The 24,438-nt window shown below is 33.3% G+C and overlaps 1 protein-coding gene across 9 annotated transcripts in view; it reads left to right on the top strand.

The window, feature by feature from the left end:
• Positions 1-24,438, top strand: part of CADM2 (cell adhesion molecule 2) — a 489,482-nt gene that overhangs the window by 188,569 nt on the left and 276,475 nt on the right. For 5 of the 9 annotated variants that reach the window (XM_072967445.1, XM_072967453.1, XM_072967480.1 and 2 more), the window contains exon 2: positions 23,943-23,969. The exons of 3 other annotated variants lie outside the window; for them this stretch is intronic. Coding sequence is in view for 1 of the 6 variants with exons in the window: in XM_006215816.4 (XP_006215878.3) it covers positions 23,900-23,969 (70 nt within the window). In the remaining 5 variants the exon portion in view is untranslated. Of the gene's footprint in view, positions 1-23,899; positions 23,970-24,438 lie in introns of those variants that run through there. One more of the 9 variants, XM_006215816.4, reaches the window with a different exon arrangement.

The following is a 24,438-nucleotide window of genomic DNA, read 5'->3' as shown; positions in this document are numbered from 1 at the left end:
CATACAGTAAAAAAATACATATATATTTGGTAATTACATTTACTAGGTCAACTGAATTTCAACATCATTAATTATGATTATATACCTATAGACTAGAACATTCAAAATGATTTATAGTTGGGAAACTTAAATGAATGCCATTATAATAAGTCAAATGTAATTATTCCAGCCAATGTTTATTTTATTAATAATGTTAAAAATCTTCTTTAACTTTATATAAGTTAGGAGACATGCAAACAAAGAAATGAAAGATTATGGATATAAAAATAATAATGGTGAAAAGAAGTAATTAAAATTGTGGTAAGGAAAAAGAATGATGGAATGGATTTCTGTTTTGTATAAGAATGAAAGATTTGTTAAAAATAATATAATTCAAGAGGAAATAAAGGACATTTGGAAGGAAATGTATATAAAGGATGTATATAAATGTTATGATTGGTTAATAAATAATATTGATGTGTTTTATTTTTTTCTACTTCTTGGAAGAGGAAGACAATCCAAAGCAAAATAAACCAGTGTGCCAATGTGAGAACATACAATTAAAATATGTGAATGACTTAGATATGCATAGTTCTCTTCTTGTTTTAGCTTCAACAATCTTGGGTTCCTCAGCTTGATTTTACAGAATGCTAGCAGTTCTAAAACATAGGAACTTGTAGACCATGAGTCTCAAGAAGGCACCAGGTGTATACATTTCACTCAGAACTCAATGATAAGACAAACACCCCATTTGAAAATATGTAAAAGATTTGGACAGTTACTTTAGCAAAAAAGATACATGATGATAAAGAGGCAAATGAATAGATTCTTCACATCATTTGTCAGTAGGAAAATGCAAATTGAAACCAGAGTGAAATACCATTACATACCTATTATAATATCCTAAATGAGCATAGCAAGTGTTGGTGAATATCTGGAGGAAGTGGAACTCCCATAACCTACTACTGGGAATGAAAAATGCTATAACCACTTTGGTAAACCATTTGGAAGATTTTAAAAATTAAACACTCTTATCATATGGTCCAAGTTTTTCACTCCTAGGCAATTACCCAGGAGAAACAAAAACATACGTTCATGAAAAGACTTGGATATAAATCTATTACAACCATACTTGTAATAGTCAAGAATTATAAACAACCCAAATGCCCATCAAGAGGAGAATGGATAAACAAATTGTGGCATACTCATACAAAGAAATACTACTCAGCAATGCAAAGGAAAGATCTGTGAATGCGTGCAACAACATGGATGAATCTCAGCTTACTAAGTTGAGTGAAAGAATCTTGACAAAATAGAGCACATGTTATATGATTCAATTTATAAGATTCTGGAAAACAACTATAACAGAAAGATCAGTGGTGCCTGGGGATAAATGTAGAGGTAGGGAAAGGCAGGAGAGTGGTGTCAAATTGCAGGCTTTAAATATGTATAATTTATTGTATGTAGTCTTCATATTTCAAGCTATTTTAGAAAATACTACAAAGATAAAATCATGAAAAGTTGGGCACCAATACAAGAACAGTAAAACATAATGTAGCTCAACATTCTGTATTTATATGTAGTAAATGTGTATGTATGTGTGTTTATAAATATATATATATGTGTGTGTGTGTGTGTGTCTATGTAAGTGTAGATATATGAGCATAAAGGCATGTGCGTATAGAGAGAGGAGAGTTAAGTATAAAATGAAGTTAAAGTAGGGGCATCATAGAGGACAGCTAAGGTGAAGCAGTTCAGGACAGCTGACTGGAGCAGAGATTATCAAGAGTTACTGAGGACAGAATAAATAGGTACAGAAAGACAAGTTGAGACTAGATTGGCAAGTGATACAGATTTTTCATTGAAAATAAGGAATTGCTGGGTCATGACATGTTTAGAGCTGTTCTTCAGGAATTTGTAAGATGTGAGGTATAGATTTGATTAAAAAAAAGATACTGAAAATGAGCAGATCATTTATGAAGCAATTATAAAGGGGTAGGAAGAACCAATAAAATCCAACTGTGCTTAAAGGTAGGGCCTGTGAAGAATGTGAAGATGAATAAGACGTGAGTCTTCTTCCCAGAGTCACACATATGAAATACAAGTATAAAGTTATTTATGAAGTAATGGGAAGCTTGCTAGGATAGGGACAACAGGAAAGGAAAAACAGAGGAGGTTCTGAAAAATAATTGGAAAGTACAGCATTTACATATGATTGGATCTGGACAAAAAGAGAAGCCAAGAGATGACTGAGGTTCTTTGCTGACAGTCTCTGAAGTGTGATACAAGGGAAATGTGACAGGCAGTTGATTAGAAAGGAGTTGCTTCATGCTTTTCTACTATAGGAGAGGAAATAAGAGAATGGAGATAGTGGAGCCTTCTCAGGAATGGGGCTGAGGAATTAGTGATGGATAGAATCAGCACAATGCCTCTACCACTAATGTGAACCCCAGTGACTTGCCTGCCTGGGGGATTCAGATCCACTTGGGAAGTCGGTAGAGCCTGTGTATGTAAAGTTTCTGTGGGGAGAATGAAAAGTACAGGACATTTAGAGAGAAGGCACAGCTATGAGAAAATTCAAACTGATTAATACAATTAAAAGACAATCAAAACACACAAAAGGAGACATAAATAGAGGGAGGAGAGATATGGATAGAGTGGAAATGAATGTCGTGCTACCCTAGCTGATAAGAGGAGCAAAACTGAGTGTACCAGCCGGCATGTTGCTTCCTAGCAGCCAAGGTAAAAAGAGAAACAAATATGTTACCTGGTTCCTGCTGTCTCTTAGTAGCACACTTCACTGTTAGGAGAAGCAGAATTTCCTGGGACACCGGGCAGTATTCTTGATGACCAGTTTCCACTGAAAACTAGGCTGACTATTCCATTTATGTAGAGCAACAGCTATCCCGTAGGGCAACTTAGAAAAAAGTGCCTCATCCCTGGCAGGCAGGCGTACACTGTTGGGTGTAGGCAAGAAGATGGCAGTTTTGGAAGAAGAAAAGAAAAGCGTTCCTTAGACTTCCAACAGCCGGCTCCAGAGTCACATCTTGGCCAATGAGGTGCACGTTGAAATTCAACCAGACATGTTTATGCAGTGCATATTTGGCACTACCTAGCAATTCTGTATATAATAAGGTCATTTCAGCCACAAATTTTGTGAAATCTTGATATTACTAAGAGAAAGTATTGAAGCCACTAGAGAAAAAAGAAGTTAGAAAGTCAAATATTCAGGTGTAGAAAATATTGAGGAAAAGAGTGAGCATGTTACAATTTTTAGAGTACATTTAAATATTTTAAACTCCAGTCCTTCCAGTTTAATTAGTTGAACCTGCAATTTTAATCCTTCTTTTGCTTTATGGAAGTTTTTTATTTTGAAGTTTGGCCTGGTGAAATCATCAGTTTAACTATCAGTTGATCTAATGCATCCTGTTTATACACCATCAGTGATTGAATAACAACTTACCCTCTGGTTACTGATTGCCAGTTATTTTCCATTCCAAGGTGTAGAGGCCATTAGGTTTCTTAAACTATGAGATCAGAGATATTTAGCGCAAAGCCCTATTTCAGCACTTACTCCAGTTCTTGTTCATTGTCCCTGAGGGAAGCTCATTAGTATATTTTGATGGTGCAGTTTGAAAGGATACCTTTTCCTTCCCCTACATCCCACCCTACCAGTTGTTCTAAACTCCATTAAAAACTTGCAAAGAAAGGAAGATATTTTTCCTGAGAAATAGTTACAAGGAAAGGGATGACTGGCTGTTGGTGGTTTTGAGAAATTCTGGAGATATTTCTAATAAACCCTTTAAACTTAAAGTATTTTTTGAAGGATATCTGATCTGTCTTTCTTCAGACTAAGGAGCAGTTTTTCTTATGTATTATGAGAACCATAGCAACAGTGATTGAAATAAGATATAAAACAAAGCAAGTTAGTGTGTGTGATGGACTGACTTGTATCTCTCCCATCCCTGAATTCATATGTATAGCCCTTACCCACTAGCATGACTGTATTTGGAGACAGTGCCTTTAAGGAGGTAATTAAGATTAAGTGAGGCTCTGAGGGTTGGACCTTAGGCAAATATGACCAGTGTCCTTACAGGAGGGAAAGACACCAGGGAGGTGTGCACACAGAGAAAAGGCCATGTGAGGACACAGCAAGAGCCAAGGAGAGAGGGCTTAGGAAAAATCAACCCTGCCAGCACAATGCTCTCGGACTTTCAGTCTTCAGAAGTGTGAGAAAGTAAGTTTGTGTTGTTTAAACCAGTATTCTGTGGTATTTTGTTATGGAAGTCCTAATAGATTAATACAGCATGTATGTTTTTCCAGTATTTAATATAAAGTATCAATAAGTACCAAATTAGTATTTACAAAATGTATTCATGCATTTATTAATTTGTTCACTGAACTGAGTATTTATTGAACACCTACTGTGTTCAGGCACTTGCTGGACCCTGGGGGTCCAAAAATGAGTGACATGGCGTGTGTCCTCACTCTGTCAGTGGAGCGTATAATTCTTTCCCCAGTTATTTCAGTTAGACATATCCTGAGTTACATGGAATGAGAACTAAATGACCCTAATTGAAACATTTCTGTCCCTCTCCTTGACCTTCTGTCTCAGAATGTAAGCTCCTAAAGTCTAGTGCTGTTGTTTTTTGATTGTTGCTGTTTCCAGAGTTTAGTGCCAGATCATAGTAGCCCATCGACCCCTCCAAAAAACTGTCAAAATAATGATTTAAATATTTATTGTCTCATAGTGATGATTCTTCAATTTCCCAAAAATGTGATAAGTTTATTGTAAGTATATATATTCTTAATCTATTAACATTATATTTCTTAATAAATTTCTATTTTCCCTTTGACATTTCACTTTAGTTGATAGAGAAATTTCACAGACTGTGCACATACATGTTACTTGCCTTGCCATTTTGAAGTTAGGAAGAATTTATTAAAGGTATACGAGTCAGAAAGTTAAAGAGTTTTCATAGGTCAAGGACTCTAATCCTGTTCTTGATTCTAGGTTCTTTCATTCTTTTGTTGGGCTTCCTTTGTTGGAAGTTTGTAGCGCAGAATAGTTTTGAAGAAAATGTATATTAAAAATGGAATGCGCCAAAACAATATAGTTTTGTGCTTCAGTAAAAAGAAACAGTTTACCCCCTTATTTCTATTTTCCTTGGTGTAGTTCATCTCAGCCCTCCATCATACCTTGTCTGAACAAGGACCTCCTAAATGGTCTAATTTTCTTCATTCTTTATACTGATGACAAAGTTACTCTCTTAGACAAACATAATGGTGGTTGTGCTAATGCTCTACTTGAGAAAAAAAAATTCATAACAAATAAGGTGTTTCTGTAACCTGCAAAATACAGTTCAGTTAATAGGTGTGGTATTTACAGTCTTTCAGTTTATCTTTTTGGCTCTGGACACCTTTACTGTGTCCTCATGTACTTTTGAGCCCAGAGTGGAAAGGTGCAACACTCCACGTTCAAGCACTTCTGTCTGTCTTCTTGCACTGTTTGAAGTATGCTCCAACCCCATTTCTGCTTATTAAGATACTACTAATTTTTCAAATTTGAACTCTTATAACACTCTCCTTCTAATAGGATTCTCACACCATCATAATGAAAATAAATTGCCCCTCACATTTGATCCAATCCATCCTGGTTTATAACTCTGTTATAGCCATCACATACCATATTGCATTATTAATTGTGGTCTCTTTGGTGAACTTAAGTTGCTCAAAGAACTTCCTTATTTCTCTGGAATAACAGTAGGGAGTGGATTGTATGTGTTTGGTAAAGTGAATTCAAATTATAAAAAAACCCCCTGCATTTTAAAGAATATTGCACATAAAATAATTGGAGTATAGTTTCATATGAAAACATAAAGCTAAATTTTAGGTATGTTTTATAATAACATCTTAGAAGCATATAGTTTTCCTTTTATTGATTGATTGGAATACTTGGTAATTCATATTTATGCTTGAAATAATTTTGGTAGTAGGTCAGTACATTCTTTAGTTCCTTTATATTTATGAAAAGTTTAAAAATGTATTTATTCTTTAAGTTGTCTTTCAGTTTATTTTAAGTGTAATATCTACCTGAAGTATTGGTAATCAATTAGAGTGATAACATCGTGTGCATGTCTATATTGGATTATAGTGTCTCAGATGTGCCAGGTGATGGCTGGGGTATCCTGTAACATCTAGACTGGATTCTCAAAAATGTCTCACCTCATCTTAAAAATTAAAGACATAGATTTTGTGCTATAGTGTTATACTTCTGTGAAATATTTTTATAAACAGAGGAGTAGTATTAAGGTCATTGTGACTATCACAAGTTGGAGATTCAAAGCACTAACTAGACTTGATAGAGCCCTATTTATTGCCACAAGCTCTACTTTATTGTCTAAGTTTCTGATTGCAGCTCCGTTTAGCTTTTCTGCACATAATATGAACCGTATTGCAGCTAGATTATATCTGTCATCGATGAAAGCAATATATTTTTCCACTTGTAATTCATTCTTGGTTTTCTAGATCCATAATCCTCTAGGGAGTGTCATGAATCCACATAATGTTCCCCAATGCTAGATATTACATTTGTATATGTGATTTAACTGACAGATGTATAAAAATCACACACAGCTAGATAACCTCGCAATGACTGTGCAGCTGTGAATCCTGAAAAATGTCAGTTATTCCAGCTGAGTTAGACGTACAATATAATCAAAACAACCGAATTCCAATTTATTCCCCTATTTTAATTGCATATATGCTGAAGATCTTAGTAACAGTGAAACAAGTAACCTATTTTCAGATATTTGTAAAGTAACACACAGAAACAATGACTCCAGATACAAAATAATTATGTTTTTGTTGTGCTTCTTTAGTGGGAATTATAAGCTCTCCAATTCTTGGTATAGTGCAGCAATTACTTGTTTACATGCCAGTTGATAAATATCATTGTGACCTTCCCCTTTCCCTAGTGGTATAAATGGGAGGGAGATTGGGATACAGAATAGGTGAGAAGCATATGGGTAGATACAAATTATTGGTGATGTTCTATTTCTTGGATTGCTGGTGTTTCCCTCTTGTTCATTATATAATACTTTATAACTGATATGTGTATGTGTTCACAATGCTGTATAGCTCAAATATATTTGGAACTTTTATAAGAGGGAAAGAGTATGATACTGATTTCTTTGCTCCATCCTGCATTAGTCACTCAAGTTAGTATGTATGTTCTGCTAAGGAACTACGGAGAGATTGGAGGGCTACAACTGTGTGGTTACTTGTATCTTTGCATTGCTTGTTCACTGATGTAATAATAACTTAAAGTAAGATTAACTATTGATAGATTTGATTCATCTTTCTCACTGTTTAGATCTTGTGACTTCCCCTAACCTAGTTATCTACCAAAACACTTAGTGGCTTAAACAATAGCCATTTTACTATATCTCATGATTCTGGGGAGCAAAAATTTAGCCAGGTCACTACTGGGAATTTCCCTTTTTATGGCATCAATGAAAGTCACCCACTGAAATTCAGCTGGTAAAAAAGGGCTGGTCTGTAGAGTTCAAGAAAGTTTCACTCACAACTGACTGGTGCCTTGTGACTTTTGTCTCATGAGTGCCTTAAGATAGTCCGAATCGGACGTGAAGGCTCAGGCCTCCAAGAACACATTTTTTAGAAAGCAGGATGGAATCTGCCGGGCCTTCCTAGCCTCGGAAGTCATGTGGCATCTCTTTGGCTGCACTCTACTAAGCAAAGGGGTCACATGATTGCCTGAATTCAAAGAGTCAGGACATAAACCCATGTCTCAATGGGAGGGGTGTCAAAGAATTTGCAGTTATGTGTTTAAACCATCACATCCATACGTGTATAGCATTCTGTTTTGTGCCATCATTTTATGAATTCCATATCCCTATACTTTCACATTTTTCCTAGAGGTCTCAGTCTGTCAGATTCTAAACTGGTAAATTCTGCCAGGACCCATAATGAAGCTTGGATTAAAGTGCCCTCTACCTTTGTTTATTTATTTTCTTTACACATTGTTGCCACCATTCAATGCTCTTTAGTTTGTATGAATTGGTAAATTCTGTGGTATAACACTGATAAGTGTCTTCCACTACATAGATAAATAGGTAGGTAGACAGATGGAGGGAAGGAGGGAGAAGGGGAGGAAGGAAGGAAGGAAAGGGAGGGAGGGAGGGAGGGAGATCTCTATCTCTCAGTTCTGTGGCACAGAGAAATAGCACATCATGCTCAAGTTCACATCAAAAAGTGATGAGGCCTGGGATTCTACGCCTGGTGTTGAATGCTTTTCACAAGTAGTTGTGTTACATGAACATGACAAGCGACACTGTGTAGGCAATTTTAACAGAAAATTGATCACCTTGCAAAAACCCGTTCTTGCATTTCCATTTGTTCCATGATTATCCCTCAATTGGTTTGTAAGTACAAGGACTCAGCTCCGGATCATAAGCTTTTGGGGGCTTTCATTATATGTTCTCTTGAACTCCACATGTTGAGGCATTTAACTCGACCTTATCCCACAGAACTTCCTGCCATTTGTGAGCTTGGCTCATTAAATGTTTGCTAACAGTCTGAGAAGTCTGGGATCTGACCCCCTAATCTTCACATTCAAAAGGCCTAAGGAAAAAGAAGCTAATTGGAGTCTAATTTAACTCTGAAAAATGTACCCTACAGTTACATATTCCCCTCACATTTTATCTTAGATATGTATAGTGAACCCCTTCTCATTCATATAATTTGCTCATTGTGGCATACAATCTAGAAAAAGTGTTCATGGAATATGTATACTAACTGTTAGCATGACCTCAGATTAATCTCTTTAAAAATGTTGCTTAAAACTATATTCATCCAAATAAGTTCCTTTTTATAGATTCTTTGTCTTTTTATTTTCCTTAGTAAATCTAATAATATGATTAGAGTTGCTCAGATAATCTTCCATCTCAAGGTTTTATTCATTTCTGATTCATTGTGTCTATTATTAAACCCAGCTGTTGATGTTTTTGAACAAACTGATTTCTGAATTAACTCTACATTGTGTTCTATAATAACCCCACTTCAGTATTATCATGGGTTGCTCCCAATTTACTTTTAGATAATTAAAGCCTCTCTTTATTCCTATCCAAGTTGCCTGTTTTATTTCCCAGAACACAAGGATGTGATTTCATTCATGTTGCTCTAGGGGTCTAAAGTTGATAATCATTTTTCTACATCTGCCCTCATCAGTGTCTGCTTGGAAAATTCGCTGCTGTATCCTCATCTCTTGGCTTCCTTTCATTAGCATTTGCATTCCCACTGATATAGTGCGTTTTTCTGCCACAAGCCATTCCTTGTTGTTTTCCTATAAAGTCAGTACCTTTGCATCAGAATTGTCCTAATTTCCCTAGCATATTAGATATTTTCCTTGTATTGACTTGTTTACGTGGTTTATTTACATATGACTATGTCTGCTTCAGAACTGATGACATCTATTACTGAAATATGAAAAGTGCATATATATATATATATATATATATATATATATATATATATATATATATATCTCAGTATCTGAATAAGCAATTCACAGATTGGTATGGGAAAAGAAAATCTAGGTCATCATAAAAAGCCTTGCTTGTTTCTCTTTAATTTTCATGTTGAAGCCTGTAACAATTTATATACTATTTTTTAAGTCAGAACAAAGAAAAAGTGGTTCAGATAACTGTCATAACCAATATATTCTACTGGATATTCATGTATGGAATGGCATAGCTTTAATTATATACATATATATATATATATTTGAATCTATACTTATACAAGTACAGGTATATTTTATATTCTATATACTTTACAGGCTTACTTGATATTTTATATACTTTGTATCAATATTTAATTATGGTATGATTTCTTACCAAATATCTACCCCTAATGTGACAAAATGAAATTATAAAAATTGTGAGGAATTTGTAAAATTTCTACTTCTCTGTAGTTATGACTTAGAACTGATGTTCTGAATGAAGCTTCTTAGATTTTATACATTTCCTTGTATAGAATACCATTATTTTTTTGCTCACCAAAATATAAATTTCCTATCAAGACAATCATTATGTAGTTTATTGTAAAATAGGCGTTGAAAAATATAGTTGATGTAGTTAGGAAATTTCCTTAAAGGTAAAAGTCACTATCCTCGTTATATGCCTGTATTGCTTTGTTATATGATGTCTTTCTTACTTGCCTTTTCTTAACCTAAGGAATAAAATCTACACTGAGAAGTTTACATAACCAGAAAACAGGAAGGTGCATTGTTTGAGATTATACAGATTAATTTAATGTTATGTAGTAATGTAAAAATACTTCAGTTTTATCTCTTGGAGACACGTAAACCTCTGTACTTTCCCACAGTTTTTATCAAGCAAAAATATAAATTCCCTTAGTTTAGCATTTTTAAAACAATGTGTCAGTGGAATTTGCCTTTTAAGGTGTAAGATTCCCTTCATTTTTATTTTAATCTTTCTAACAGCATGCACTTGAAAGGAATTAGAGTTAAAATATAAGTAATCTGGATTTTCCTCTTACTTTCCTATGCTCCCCACCTGTGTCGGATATAAGTATCATTATAACCAGATGTGAAGAGTTTTATTTGAGATCCTTTCTATTTTACAAAAAGAGGACTTAGGAAAATACTTACTTACATATTTAGCCTTCTATCACTTGCTGGTAAGGGTGTGAGATACAGTTATTTTTCTGCCTTGAAAATTTCAGGTATTTGATTCTAAGCATTGAACAGAATTTGGGTGCCAATATCTGATATTTAGAGATTTTTCTATATAGTTCTAGAGGTTCATATATTTCATATAATAAGCACCTCAAATCTCTTTACTAGATAGGAAGGATGTAGATACAAAAGTAAGTAAAGTACCCTTTATCCCGCCATCATGAAGACAGTGCAATGTGAAAATACAGTCTTACAGTGTTTTTCTTAATGCTATTGAGGACATAGAAATGACAATGAACTTGATATTTGCAGAAAATTGAATAGATAGACCTGCCCCAGTCTGTTATGAACAGATTGTTTGTGAGGAAATTTTTAAAATAATAAATAAATAAGGTCAATTGTGTGGGACAGTTTCAATCATGGAGTTTCTATATTTTGTTTGTTTTTTGTTTTACAACAGCTCACTTTAGCCTTGGATTAGAGCCTTTTGCCTAATGCAGTTATTAATTTTCATTTAAAAATCCCTCAAAGTGTATAATATTTTAGTCAGTGAGAACTAGAAAATTAGTCATAACATCTGTTCATGATTTTTAGTATAAATTTAGCTCCCCACATCACCAGGGTCTTTTAAAAACTATTATAATGTTTCCAAACATTTGATGTTTTTCAACTCAGTTTTGACTTTTTAGTTTATAATTTTACCAGTGTTTCCAGTTCCCACTACCCATAAGAATTAAACTGATGAGTTAAAGCCACTTGTTCTAAACAAAATGGCAATGACCTCACTTGTTCTAAATACAATTTTTAGTTTAAATTTTAAACAGAAAAGTTATTTTTGACAGTATCTCTTGGCATTCAAGCAGGTTACAACATTTTCTCCTCTCTTTTATAAATGTCGGTGAAAACTGTCAATTTGAACCAGTTGACACTATGTGACACTCTGTTTGTATGTTTTGTTGCTTTACATGCAAGGTTTTCCTTATAGTTTATTTCTCCCTAAGAGGCGGCACTTTGTTAATATGGCTGTGTACGATTTTCTGACAAGTGCTGAACCTACGCTAACAAAAAATGGTTCTTATTTATGATATGTCAAATTACTGTTCTGAGAGTAGACCTTTTAGGTTGCATTCAGCCTTTAATTTGACTGAATTTAAACGGCATAAAATGCCTTTTAGTTGGGCCCTGGCTGGCATATTCTATATCTCATTTCAATGAAAAACATTCACACGCAAATACAATTTGTTTGGAGTGAGGACAAATGTGACTATCATGACTGATGAAGGCTTTTGATCACAGTTCTGCGAACTGAAACCTTGAGAAGAAGAGGCTATTTGGGCTGGCATCTGCAGTCCTATGCATTATTTAGTTCACATTACTCATAAATCTTTTTGAAGAGGGGGTTTTGTGAGGCTTTAAGGAGTCGTCGTCATAGCTGTGTTGCCAGCATCAGTGTAGGCTGGAAGTGTCTGCCTGCATATGAACGCTTCCTTTAAACATTAAGTATTCTATAGCCCATAAAGCGTATTACCTGAGTGCTCTAGCCAAGTTACTTTCTTAGGAAATGGAATCTGATGCCCATCCCTTCCTTACTCCTTCCACCATTGGGTCTACTGGAAGGAAAAGTTGGATGAGCATAATGTGGAGCAGTTCGCGTGGATTATATGTAGAAGTGGGCAGAGCACATCAACAGAACACACATTTTTTATTCCAGCTTCAGATTAGAGTAAGCTAAACACCCAGCTTCCGCCAACACCATGACCTCCTTTCCTCCTTACCTTTGCACTGATGCAGCTGCCTGGGAAGTCCTCTCTCCTCTCTTTTTTCAGATTTCCACCCAACTTTTTGTAGCTGGTGAGTTGATTTTTCTAAAACTTAATCCCACTGCTGATGGAGTAGCCTAGTACACTTACGTCCCTTTGGATTACTTGTTTACATATTTGTTTCTTTTTCTAGGTGGTAAGATGCCTGAGAACAGGGTTCTTGTATTAATGATATTCTTTGTTCTAGAGCAATAACATCCCTGTACTTTATAGGGCATGTTCAATAAATGGATATTAGAGTATCTTGACTTGAAATACCCTCACACTATGTCTCCTAATGAAACCATGGATATATCTAATATTGCTTCCAGTTTTCATAAAGGACTATTGCTTCAAAATTATTTTAAAATGTAAAATATCAAGGGAAGTTTAATGTTGGGTACACTTTAAGAAGAACATCCTATTTAGGGATCTTCTATTGGCTTTCAGCTGTCACAGGGGAGTGACTCATGTTGAGACCTAGTTTTCAGAAAGTGAGCTGAAAGGCTCAATTGTAATTTGTTTGTTTTAATTTTTAAGTAATGCTTTAGAGTTTTAAAATTAATGAACAGTTGCAGTGTATGCTGCTCAATCGATGTCTCTTGCCCTCTATTTAGAGTGCAGAGTATTTGATAATCAACACTTCTGAGAAGGTTAGACCACATAATCTCTAATGGTATCTTCTAACTCTGAGATTCTCTGATTCTCTGAAGTCATCCCAGGTGGGATTTAGGCTTAACAGTAGGTGCAAATACAAGCATCCTGAATAAATTTACTTACAGTTTGACTATTTTAAAATCCTGAGAACCAATTTTATTTTATTTCTCTCTAAAATATTTTTTTTCTGTAAACTGTTAGGACTTCTTAACATGTTTATTAATATGTACATATAAAATGGTTTGTGAAATTATGAAAAACAGCATCATCATAGGAACGTTCTCTTCCCTGGGTAGATGCACTATTGTTCCACAGGTAGGAAGAATCAGTACCTGGTACTAAAAGTCAAGATGTATGATGTGAGGGAAAGTCCCTGTGCCAGGAGAAGGAAGATTCGGAACCTTCTCCATTCCTCTCCTTAGAAGCTGGTTAGTACTGAGAAAATCTGGAACTGTCCCTCAGGCTTTAATTTCCACATTTACAATTTTGAATTAACAGTGTCTGACCTCAGAATTTCCTTGTGAATCCTATGCAATGATAAATATGGAAACTTAAAAAAAAAGCATTAGATTATTTCTTTACTGTGAGATTTGCTAGTATCAACCTTACAAAGTTTAGGATAAAGCATAGTCTGTAAAGAAAGCTTTCTGATCTTAAAAATTCATTTCCAATTTGATATAGTGAAGTTGTTGTTGTAGGTCTCTTATCTTTTCAACTTTACATTCTAGACCAGGTTGGTGTGTTTATGAATTTTTTATTTTTTTTTAAATTTTTATTTAAGGAACTCACATAAGATGTTAGTGCTAAAATTATCACTTTTTTATTGTGAATGTGACTATTACAGACCTCAAAGTAAACTGTTACCAGCTTTAAAAAATAATGTTAATAACTACGAGCTTCTTTAACAATTTGCTGTTATTTAGTTATAAGCTGCTTCATACCATTATACCTTACAGATACATATTTAAAACTTTATAACTAGCAGTATTTGTTGTGTAAAATGAACATATTATTTACCAATTCAGCAGTGTTTTACAATCCCGAACTAGCAGCTAATTTACCTGTAGCACAGTATGATGTAATTTTCTACTTGTTCTTAGTTGTAATCCGAGATTCAGGGGAAAATCAGGATCCAGAACATATTTCTGTATAATTGTCTTCATCAAAAAGTATTTTGTCCCTCTCTCCAGGGATAAGGCTCATTTCAAATGGCAGTGTTCTGGCTATAATTTTAAACTGCCTGAATCTAATGTAAATATAAAATAATAATATTGGTTTCCTTAAGTGGATCTTGAAATCTAGATCATTACTTTGTACTTTTAACTTTTTCCATCCAGCCTTTCTCCTAGCGTTTGGCACCAATCTAGAGATGGCATTTGAAGATATCTGTAGCCTGATTTGCTTGCATATGCAAAATTAAAAGTGGCTTTGTAGTAATGTTGTAACTATGTATTTTGTAACTACAAGAGTTTTCATCTATCTGCAACTCCCTCTGCCATTTTGTCATCATATTTTAATAATGGAGCCTGTTTGAAGTAACTTTGTCCCAAGATACTCTTTTGGGCTGAGTTAATGATAAACTAAAAAAAGTTTACCCAAACTGGTGTCCAGAAGATGCTGCAAAGTACAGCAAATACATTTTCTGAAACTAAACTCCTATAACCATTTTTCCAGTCCATCTCCATATGATCTGATTAATATTATCTATTGGCATTTTACCAATTGAGGCAAACTATGTTTGGAAGCTTCTTCCCTCAAAATATTGAAATAATGATGGTTATAATACTCTATTTAGAAAATATTTGTCTCAGATGAAAATATGTGTCATCCAGATGGTATGTCTGTTTTTCAATTACTATTCAGGTTTAAGACTGTATTTGACACAGAAATCTGGGCCATGTTGGTTCTATAATTCAATTATAAAATACTTTTAAAATAACTTTTAAAGTCCATTAAACAAGTATCTAAAGCTCCAGAAGTGGTGCAGATTATGGTATATTTAATTTTGTGTGTGTGTGTGTCTTAAAATAGAGTTCTCATCATATCTCTGAGAAATGTCACCTATATTGCTCTTGTTCTGGTGGATTTCAAATTAAGATGTGGTCACAGTAGATCCTCAGTTACTCAACATTTGTTGTTAAACTTTAAATAAAGTGTTAATCATATCTTTCAAACCATAATATTTGCCCTAAAATTCATGTTATGATTAGCCTTACTATATCAAAGTAGAATAATAATACCTACTGACCTGTCTGTTGACCCAGAGGGTAACATAGCACCTAATGAAGTTTTCCGGCAAAATAAATTATGTAGAAAGCACTGACTATATCAATATAAAGTAAAAGTGTTAAATAGAAAGCAAAAGCAAAGAAACATAGGAAAAGAAGATGCCATTGAGGTTCTCCGTAACATACACTGGAACCAAATATCAACAACTGAGTGCTTACCCACCTATTTACTGTTGAATCGGTAATGAACGTTCTCTTTTCACTCAGTATGGCTGTAGGTTTAATAACATCTGTGTGTCAGAAGCCTATGATATAATATTATAGTAAAAGCTCCTAGAGATCATATCGAAAGAATTTGAAACTGACATTTCTAAGTGATCACATTCCCTGCATTTAGTTTATGGAAGTGATACACTATAAATAGGCATCTAAGTGCTCCTTAAATTAGCACGCCTTAAATATTGAGTGTGTGTTAAGCGTGTGTATTCTGGGTCTGAGCTCTTTTAGTGTGGGTGGCTTAATTTTAGGGAATCATGAGTCCACCTGAAGGATCAGGCAGGATGAGATCAGAGAAGCAGCAGTGGCTGATGCATAGCATCCTGGGGGTCACCTTTGACCTTGTGGGGGCTCCTCACTGGGATGGTTCACTAGAGGGCACAACCAAGTATTTTTCGATCATGTACTTATGCATGGAAGGGCTTGATCTTGCTAGCATGCTGAAATGATTGCCTTTGGATCCCCTGGAAATTGAGCAAGTTACCTGCACTACACTGAAGCAGATTAGATAGACCCCTTAAGTTATTCCTAACCACATTCTTCATTTGCACAGCTTTTCTACAATTAACCCATTATCTAGTAATTAGGAGTTAGGAAACATTGAGTTCATATTTACTTCGTAACTATTTACTCACATGCTATAGACTAAATCAGCAGACGGTCCTGATTTCATATCTCTATTTATGCATCTCAAAAAAAAATCTCATGAAAACATTATATTACTTCTGTTAAAATTTTTTTTTTCTGTTTTTGCCCCTTAACCCATTTCCTGTCACTACCCTCCTTAAGCCAAAGTTGTAAACTCTTGGGGGTCAGTGTAAACCCCAGGTGGTATGAATTCTCTTCCTTTATGTCAGTGAATCTCAGTCATCCAGTATAATGATTGCAAAACTGTTATCAGTCGTTAAATGTGTTTACTACGTGATGCTTTGTTTCCGTGGTTGAAAACCATCCTCAACACTAGTACAGGGTTCAGCAGTTACTCTTTCTAAATAAGAATAAAAGTAATAGTTGCCAATAGTATAATGAACTGGGTAAACTGTTATATGTGTATATGATTATATAAAATGATTGCATAATACTGTGTTCTCTATACATACACACATATATATGTATACAGACATGGGGAGAATGTTTATTATGTCCTGTTATTTTTCCCATGTCACCATCTGCCTTTGAATGTGAGCTTTTGTTGGTGGATACCATACCATTATTGGTTCCACATGACAGTCGGAGAATTTTCATGACTCAGAAAACATTCAACATATATAGGTAGTTGCTTTACTATTTTACCATTACCATTTATGGACATAAAGGTATCATTTACTTAACATATGTTTAAACTAGTAAAATGGAATGTATATTTTAAATAAATTATTGGGTAGAAAAATTCTGATTAAGATGGTAATTTAGTAGAAAAATGAAAATGTAATTATAATATCTAGAAAATTAGAAATGTGACCAATCTCACTGATATGGAATTTAGTTTTCTAACCATCTGTTTATGAAACATTTCTTAAATCTAAGAGTTTTCATGTCATTGACAATAACGTATGTATACTCAATTTATCCATCAAAATTAGCCACTGAGGATCTGGGGTATAAGATAAGACTAATCTCTAGGGCTGTATTTTATTCCAGTTGTAGATTTAGGGTATTTCTAAGATAGCTTCCTGGTTTAGTAACACAGACATAAAATATAACTTCAAAGATTGCCCATGTACTTTATTTATTGAGAATCTTTTATCCTAATATTACCTTTGTGCTTTCATAATAATATATGACTGATGTATCTAAGGGTTTGCATTTATTTTATAGTCTCTTCTAGAGGCATGAGTTTGAGCCCAATTTTTTTTACGAGGTCCTGAAACCTTCTCTCTATACTTACCAGGATAAAAGTCATAAGCCTACAGCTCAGTATGTAATATAGCATACAAATAAATTTATAAATTGGTAGTGACTCATGAAGTTAAAAGAGTCTTGACAGCAAAAGAAACAAATATAGAATAAAGTAGTGTAAATATTTCATTTGTAAGTTATCAGTGCTAGAAGCATAAAAACAGTGGAGAGAAAAATTCTTAATACAGAATAACAGTTATCTTGATACATATAATTAATTCAGTATTTATAGAGTGAAGAAACATGGAAAAGAAATAATTATATAGATTACTTAATTCTCAAAATACACATGAATAAAGTAGATAGAAGCTGAAAATAAACTTATGCTTCATTTCTGTAGAAGCAAAATGGTTATTTCATAGAAGAAATTACTACATTCCACATTTTAGAGACTAAATTTCATAAGGCAGAATTATTTCAGTGATTCTTGTTTGCCCTGCATATACCATAAAAATTTACTCTCATGATAGAGTGATCTCATTCAATATAAACACCAATATATGACTGATACTGTGCTGTTTTATATACACTATTACATGTAATCACATTATAGGAAAATTGATGTCAAGAAATAAACCTAGATATTTAATTAAATATTTAAAGATTTTTTTATTTTCAGAAATTTAAGTCATCTACAAAAAGAGAGAAAATATTGTCAACAAGATGCATCCTAAGATTATTTTAAAAAGAACCCCAGGCAACAGGTCATTTTTCACAAATACTTAATTTTGTGAAATATAATGACTTAAAAAAAAAGTGCAATATGATTTACCCCAACTAAATATTAACAGTAATTCTGTGATATCAGAAAAGCCAGTGCTCAAATCAGGATCCAAAGTAGTCTGCACATTTGTTTGATAGGTCTCGTAGGTTTTCCCTTCAAATAGTTTTTTTTTTTTAATCCCTGATGTCTATTTAGTAAAGGAACCAAATACCAAAATTCCTTGTGTGTGTTTTCCTCCATTCAAGGTTTGACTAATTGCATTGATTTCATGCATTTTTTTTAATTCTCTTTATATTTTGGACATTGGAAGTTCATTGTAGAGGCATGATTCTATCCAGATTTGATTATATTGGCAAAAGTATTTCTTAAATTGTGTCCTTCCATGAAAATGTATATAATGCCTGCTAGTCACCCTCTTAATGTACATTATGTACACATGTCTGCCTATGTATGAAAACTTAGTAAAAATTGTAGAGCAGTGGTTTTTTTTTTTAGTTCTATTATTTCCTCTTTATTTGTTGGCTGGAGTATTTGTATGAAGAGAAATTTCCACTCATCAAATATTTGTTTACTATGGGGTATAATTTTTTTAGCAAGCGTTTTTTTCTCGAGCATCATTTTTACACATTTTTTCCTAGTGTGAAAATTGTGTGACTATTAAGAAAGACAAACTTGTGAAAGAAATTATATGAAGTCACACTTTTTCAAGTCTTCAAATTCTAATGAGCCTTCAAAGAAAATTCTTACGTTTAGATGATGTGAGTTGATAGCTAAGAAAGATGTTATTTTAAATAAATCTCAATTGATTAGTGAAAGAATGTGTTTAGCTTTGTATGGGATAGTTAGAGAAAAAGGGAGAAAATGTAGGTAGTTATCTAGCCCTGAAATATAATTATTTTAATTTCCATTTCTTGAAAAGACTGTAATAATGTGATATCTGATGAATTTGATGTAGTAGTGCTTCTTTTAAAATCAGTGTGATTTCCTCCTTTATAAAGAGGAATCAAAATCACCTGTTATTAATTAGCACTATATTGCTATACTATATCTAATGATTGCATTTTGATACAGTGGATTTTAAAATATATAATTTCAGCATGGTGTTTAGGTTGTAATTTTGCTACTAGTGGGTGACATAGAAAAAGTCACTTACCCTCTCTTGTTCTCAGTTTTGTAGTATTTTGGATTTCTTAGTTTTCATTGTATTTTTTTTCCAGGAAGTGGTAGCAATGTATTTTCTTTTATTTTTATGATTTAAACATATAAGAGTAACTTTTTCATGTTAAAAAATTATATTGCATGGAATCTACCAATGGCAGTGAGGTTTTCTTTGTTTGGTTTCATTTGATTGTAGATACATTTTGGGCAAAAAAAGTATCTAATATATCTGAATATGAAGTTATAGATGTCAGGAACCTCTCTGTCTCCTTGGAAAGTCTAGTACTTTCTAAGTTTATTGCTTCCCTATTAAGAAACAGTGATCTCTTACCTATAAATTTGTTTATCGAAGGAAGAGTGAAAAACACTAGGCTGAAATATCAAAGTGTTTCAAAAAGAGTCTACATAATCCTAAAATAAAAAGGTCTATAATGCTTTAGCATGAGCTCTGTGAATAAATTCCAGTAATGTCTTTGCTAGTTACTGAATGCTTCATTGCTAAGTAACTTCAGTAAACACTTCTAAAGGCAACCACAAATCCACATTCACAGAATGTTCTACATTATCCATACATTGCAAATACTAATAACACATATCACCATTTTGTTATGACACTTATCTTAAAATTAGAAATAGAAATGAAAGGAACCGGGAAAATGTGACGAGGTCAAATAAATTTGGGGGTAGGTAAGATTAATCTTCTCTGAGAATGCCCTTGTGCCCTATTTATACTCCCTGTACTTCATTCTGAGAAACACTGTTTTAGATCCACCAAGTCTGCAGAATTCTTAGTGATACTTTTCAAATAGACAGTCAACTAATGCAACAAACTAATTAACTAATTGGTAATGCAATCAATTAGTTGTATTTTTCCTTTTTGATTATTTGTATTGGAGTTTCTAGAGATCAACCTCATTAGTATAATGCCTAATATTCACTAACTATTTAGCATCCATGTGTAAATGGCTCTGGTATTTCCATTATTATTCACATGATTTTTCTTCAAAAGTTACATGCATAAATTTTCACATTATTAATAGTATGATTATTAGCAGTTACAAACTTAATATTATAATTAATTATCTCTGGAAAAAGTAGTGAACAACTGTAATATAATTGCAACCTGCTGCTTTTATTATAAAGGTGAAGAATTGTTAATGTCATATCTGAAACTTTTGTCTGGTCAAAGTACCTTTACTTCCTTTCTTTTCATTTTAACTATGAACCACTAAAATTGTATTTTTAAGATAATTTTCAGTCACTTTTGGGTGGTGTGCAGTGTGCACTTTACAATTGACTTATAATTGGACTGTGCTGACAATGGAAAATCTTACAAGTATTGAACATGACGTTTATGACAGTATTGCTGTCATCTTGGCTTCTTTTATTGAATATGCAAAGAATTATAATTGGGCTAACAAGCCTGGTAGCCTGGCCTCTTTCCAATTATATTAACCAGCCTAGTCTAGTATTAGCTGCCTGAAAACACACAGAAACAGACACAGAGCATTTGTTTTCTTTCCTATTTTATTTTGCTATCTATCCAACAATCTAAGAATAAAATCACCTGCCTTCATGTAATGTTGGAGAACTTTCAATGAGTCATCTCCATCCCACTGAGAAATGTGAAGATTTGCCTTCTCTGTTTTTATTTCAATAATTTTTAAATAAAAGATGATTTTAATAAAAGATTAGTTGTATCTGTTACATATTTGATGCTGACTATTACCGCAAAAACTTCTAAAGGTTTTTGGCAATTTTTCTTTGAATGTGTACTAAAAGTTTTAAGTGATGGATTTGAATTTGAAGTAAAATTTATTTTTATGTGAACAATTCTATATACTGAAATATTGAAATATTTTCTTTGAAATTGAGTCAAATAACATTTTTTGTATGATCTACAAATGTCTCTCAGCTCTGTGTAATCTTAAAACAACACACAAGATGAAAATAATTTCTTAATGATTAGAATTCTGAAATCCACTAAAATTCTACCAAGGAATTAAAAATGGAATTTTTAACTGAAAAATAAAAAGTAAGAAAAGTTAAATGAAACAGTTTGTGGTTTAAAAGATCCAAGGAGGACGTTGTAGTGTAGCAGTTATTTGGAACACTAGATTCTGTACTTCTGTTTCTCTCTTTTTTCTTTTTGCTGATTTCCTCTTATTTTAGAACATTTCATATACTTGCATATTTTTCTCCCAAACATTCTCCACAGTTCCATCTGCAGTATTTAAGGTCTTCATCTTGTCAGTGGTTTCCTGGATAGAAATATAGGGGGGAAAAAAAAAACCAACCCTGGGAATCTGTCCTACAGAAGCAAAACACCAGTACAGTACACAGGGATGTGACATAGGATGTGTATTACAGTACTGTTATTAGCAGGAAAAAAAAAACCCAAAAACCAAAACACTAAAGACAACCTGATTATCTACCAATAGGGAAATAGTCCCATAGTTCATATACACTAGAGAAAAAACATATACAACTATTAAAATTAGTGCACTAGAACTCCATGTATTAACCTGGAAAATGTGGGAAAAGCAGGCTGCAAAGAAATGTGTATAGTATGATCCTATTTTTGGAAACAAAATACACAAAATGTACATGCTATTTCTTTTTATAAGAATAGCAGAATTTATTTTTATATCAGAAAACTTTTAATATTGATTATTTCAGCAGCAGCTTTTGGAGAAGGATGAGATACTGTTTTGTTATCTTTGTCCCCTCTTATTTTTGGCATCTGTCAATATTAAACTAAAAATAAAGAAATAGAAGCACTTCATTCATTAATTTGGAGCAAATTTCCTGGTAAAAAATGACTTTTAAGGTTTTTAAGTTTTAATATTAAATATTTTAGAGAATCTAATGGACTACAAATTTTGTTATGAATTGTTATATCATAGTAACAATATTGCCAAAATAGTTGGTAGTTTAATTTTGTGTCTTTTTTTTAAGTTAGTTTAAATTTTATATTCATATTCTCCATCCACTTTTTTTCATTTTAAAGTTGTGGAATAAACAGAGTTTGAATGGAATTATGACAGGACTTAAGGTTTCCTGAAATAGTTTTGCTTTTATTTAATATATTTTTATTTGAAAAAAATATTATTTAAAAATATGTACATTTTTTATGAGCTAGTAGAAGATAATACAACAGTAAGATAGTTTTTGTGATTGTGGATAGAAATGAAGTTCTCTGTGAGTGGTCTGGCATGTACCTAGACTTGCTAGAAATTTTTGTTTAACTCTAAGTGACTTGAAAGAATAAAGTGTACATTAAAATTTTCCATATGCTGATCATAAATACTATATCTAAAATCTAAATTAAACTTCACTGAGGGTCAGTATGCCAAACTGGAGACTGCATATTTCCCAACTAGGGGATGTGTTGTTTCATCTTGAACATCATTTAGAGAATGAAAGAGCACTCCTTCCTCTGTCAATCTTTCTTTTTAAATAGTATTTAAGTCAAAATAGAACATACTGCTTCACAATGTTTAGAGGTATCTAATCATGCATTTTGTCAAGAGGTCTTCCTTTGAGTAAAGAACTCTCCTATTAGGACTGTACTAACTTCCTCATTAAATTTACTTCTGCCCCAAATAGTGTTTACCACTAGATATAAATAAACTGAAGTTTCGACTTCTTAATGAAAATAATGCCATTTAGAGTAATGAAGTTTTCTAGTTTCATGAGCAGTGTGTTCAACCAAGCACCAAACAGCTGAAGGTTAATGCATCATGCGATTTTGCTTTGGCTTGTAGACCTGATATTTGCATTTCGGTTAGTTGTTGACTCAGTGCCTTAAATCCCAGCAGTATAAGGTAGTATCTTAGAGCACAGATTTCAGAGTCAGACACACCTGGGATCAAATCCCAAATTTGCTTCTTTCCAGCTGTGCCATAGTCAGCAAGTAATTTGACTTTTCGAAGTTTCAGTTTTCACATGTGCGAGGCAATGATATCAAAACTTACTTCTTGAGATCATTGCGTGGAAATGTATGTAAAGTACTCAACCCTCATCTCTGACATTTAGTAAGCACTCAATAAATGCAAGTGACCTGCCTTGTGATTTATCCAAAAGTTATGGATTACGTTTTAATTGTTAAATAATACGAAATGTACTTAAACTGTATGTTAGTATTCTTAATTGAGTTATTAACGAAAGCTTAAAGTTAAAAACGACATATTGAAAGAAAGATACATAGTTCTTAAAAAAAATCTGGTGCCTTCTGGTATTTGGAATTCGCACTCTGTGGCTCCTATCTTTTATTCTTTCTTATTCAAGGACTTTAATCATATACTAACAAAATATAACCAATTGTCATTTTCTTTGTTGTAAGTCATATTCATCTAAAGTGTATTGATCATGTAATCATAAATTTATCATTTAGACTTTAACTAATAATAATAACATGCCTTTTTTTCTTTTGAGAGGCTCCATCTAATAATCTAATATGTTTGTTCTCTTCTCCTTGTGCAATCTTTCCTTGGTACCAGCGGCTGCTTCAAAGAATAAAGTTAAAGGTGAGCTCTTGTCCATTCTGCATGATTCACTGTGATTGTCTTCTGCTCAGTCTTCTAAGTCACCTTAAACAATAGAGCCAGTTCTGTTGGTGATGATACCAGCCCAGTGTGTAGACACTAGTTGTACATTGCTCCAGATACAAACATATATTAATCGTTCAGTTTCTGATATATGTCTCTGTTTGCATGATTGCTTATGAGTTTGCTTATTTTCTTGTTTTATTTCCCACTTTATTCCAAGTGGAATAAGGTGTTTTTATGCCTTAAAATTTTGCCTGTTGACTTTAGTTTTCTTGATCAAATTGAGAATTGAAAAAAATCCAGCATAAAATAAAGCTGATGTAAAGCCTCAAAATTGAACATACCTTCATAGAATTATATGAAAAGAAAATGGTAGTGTTTAGAAATTGAATATTATAAACTCCAGTTTTCTATTTATGATGTTTCTTCTTTTTCCTAGTTGTGTTAA

The sequence above is a fragment of the Vicugna pacos genome, chromosome 1, assembly GCF_048564905.1.
Source record: "Vicugna pacos chromosome 1, VicPac4, whole genome shotgun sequence".
NCBI classification, from domain to species: domain Eukaryota; kingdom Metazoa; phylum Chordata; class Mammalia; order Artiodactyla; family Camelidae; genus Vicugna; species Vicugna pacos.
Note: the sequence above shows the minus strand (reverse complement) of the source record. Positions and strands in the feature narration are given on the sequence as shown.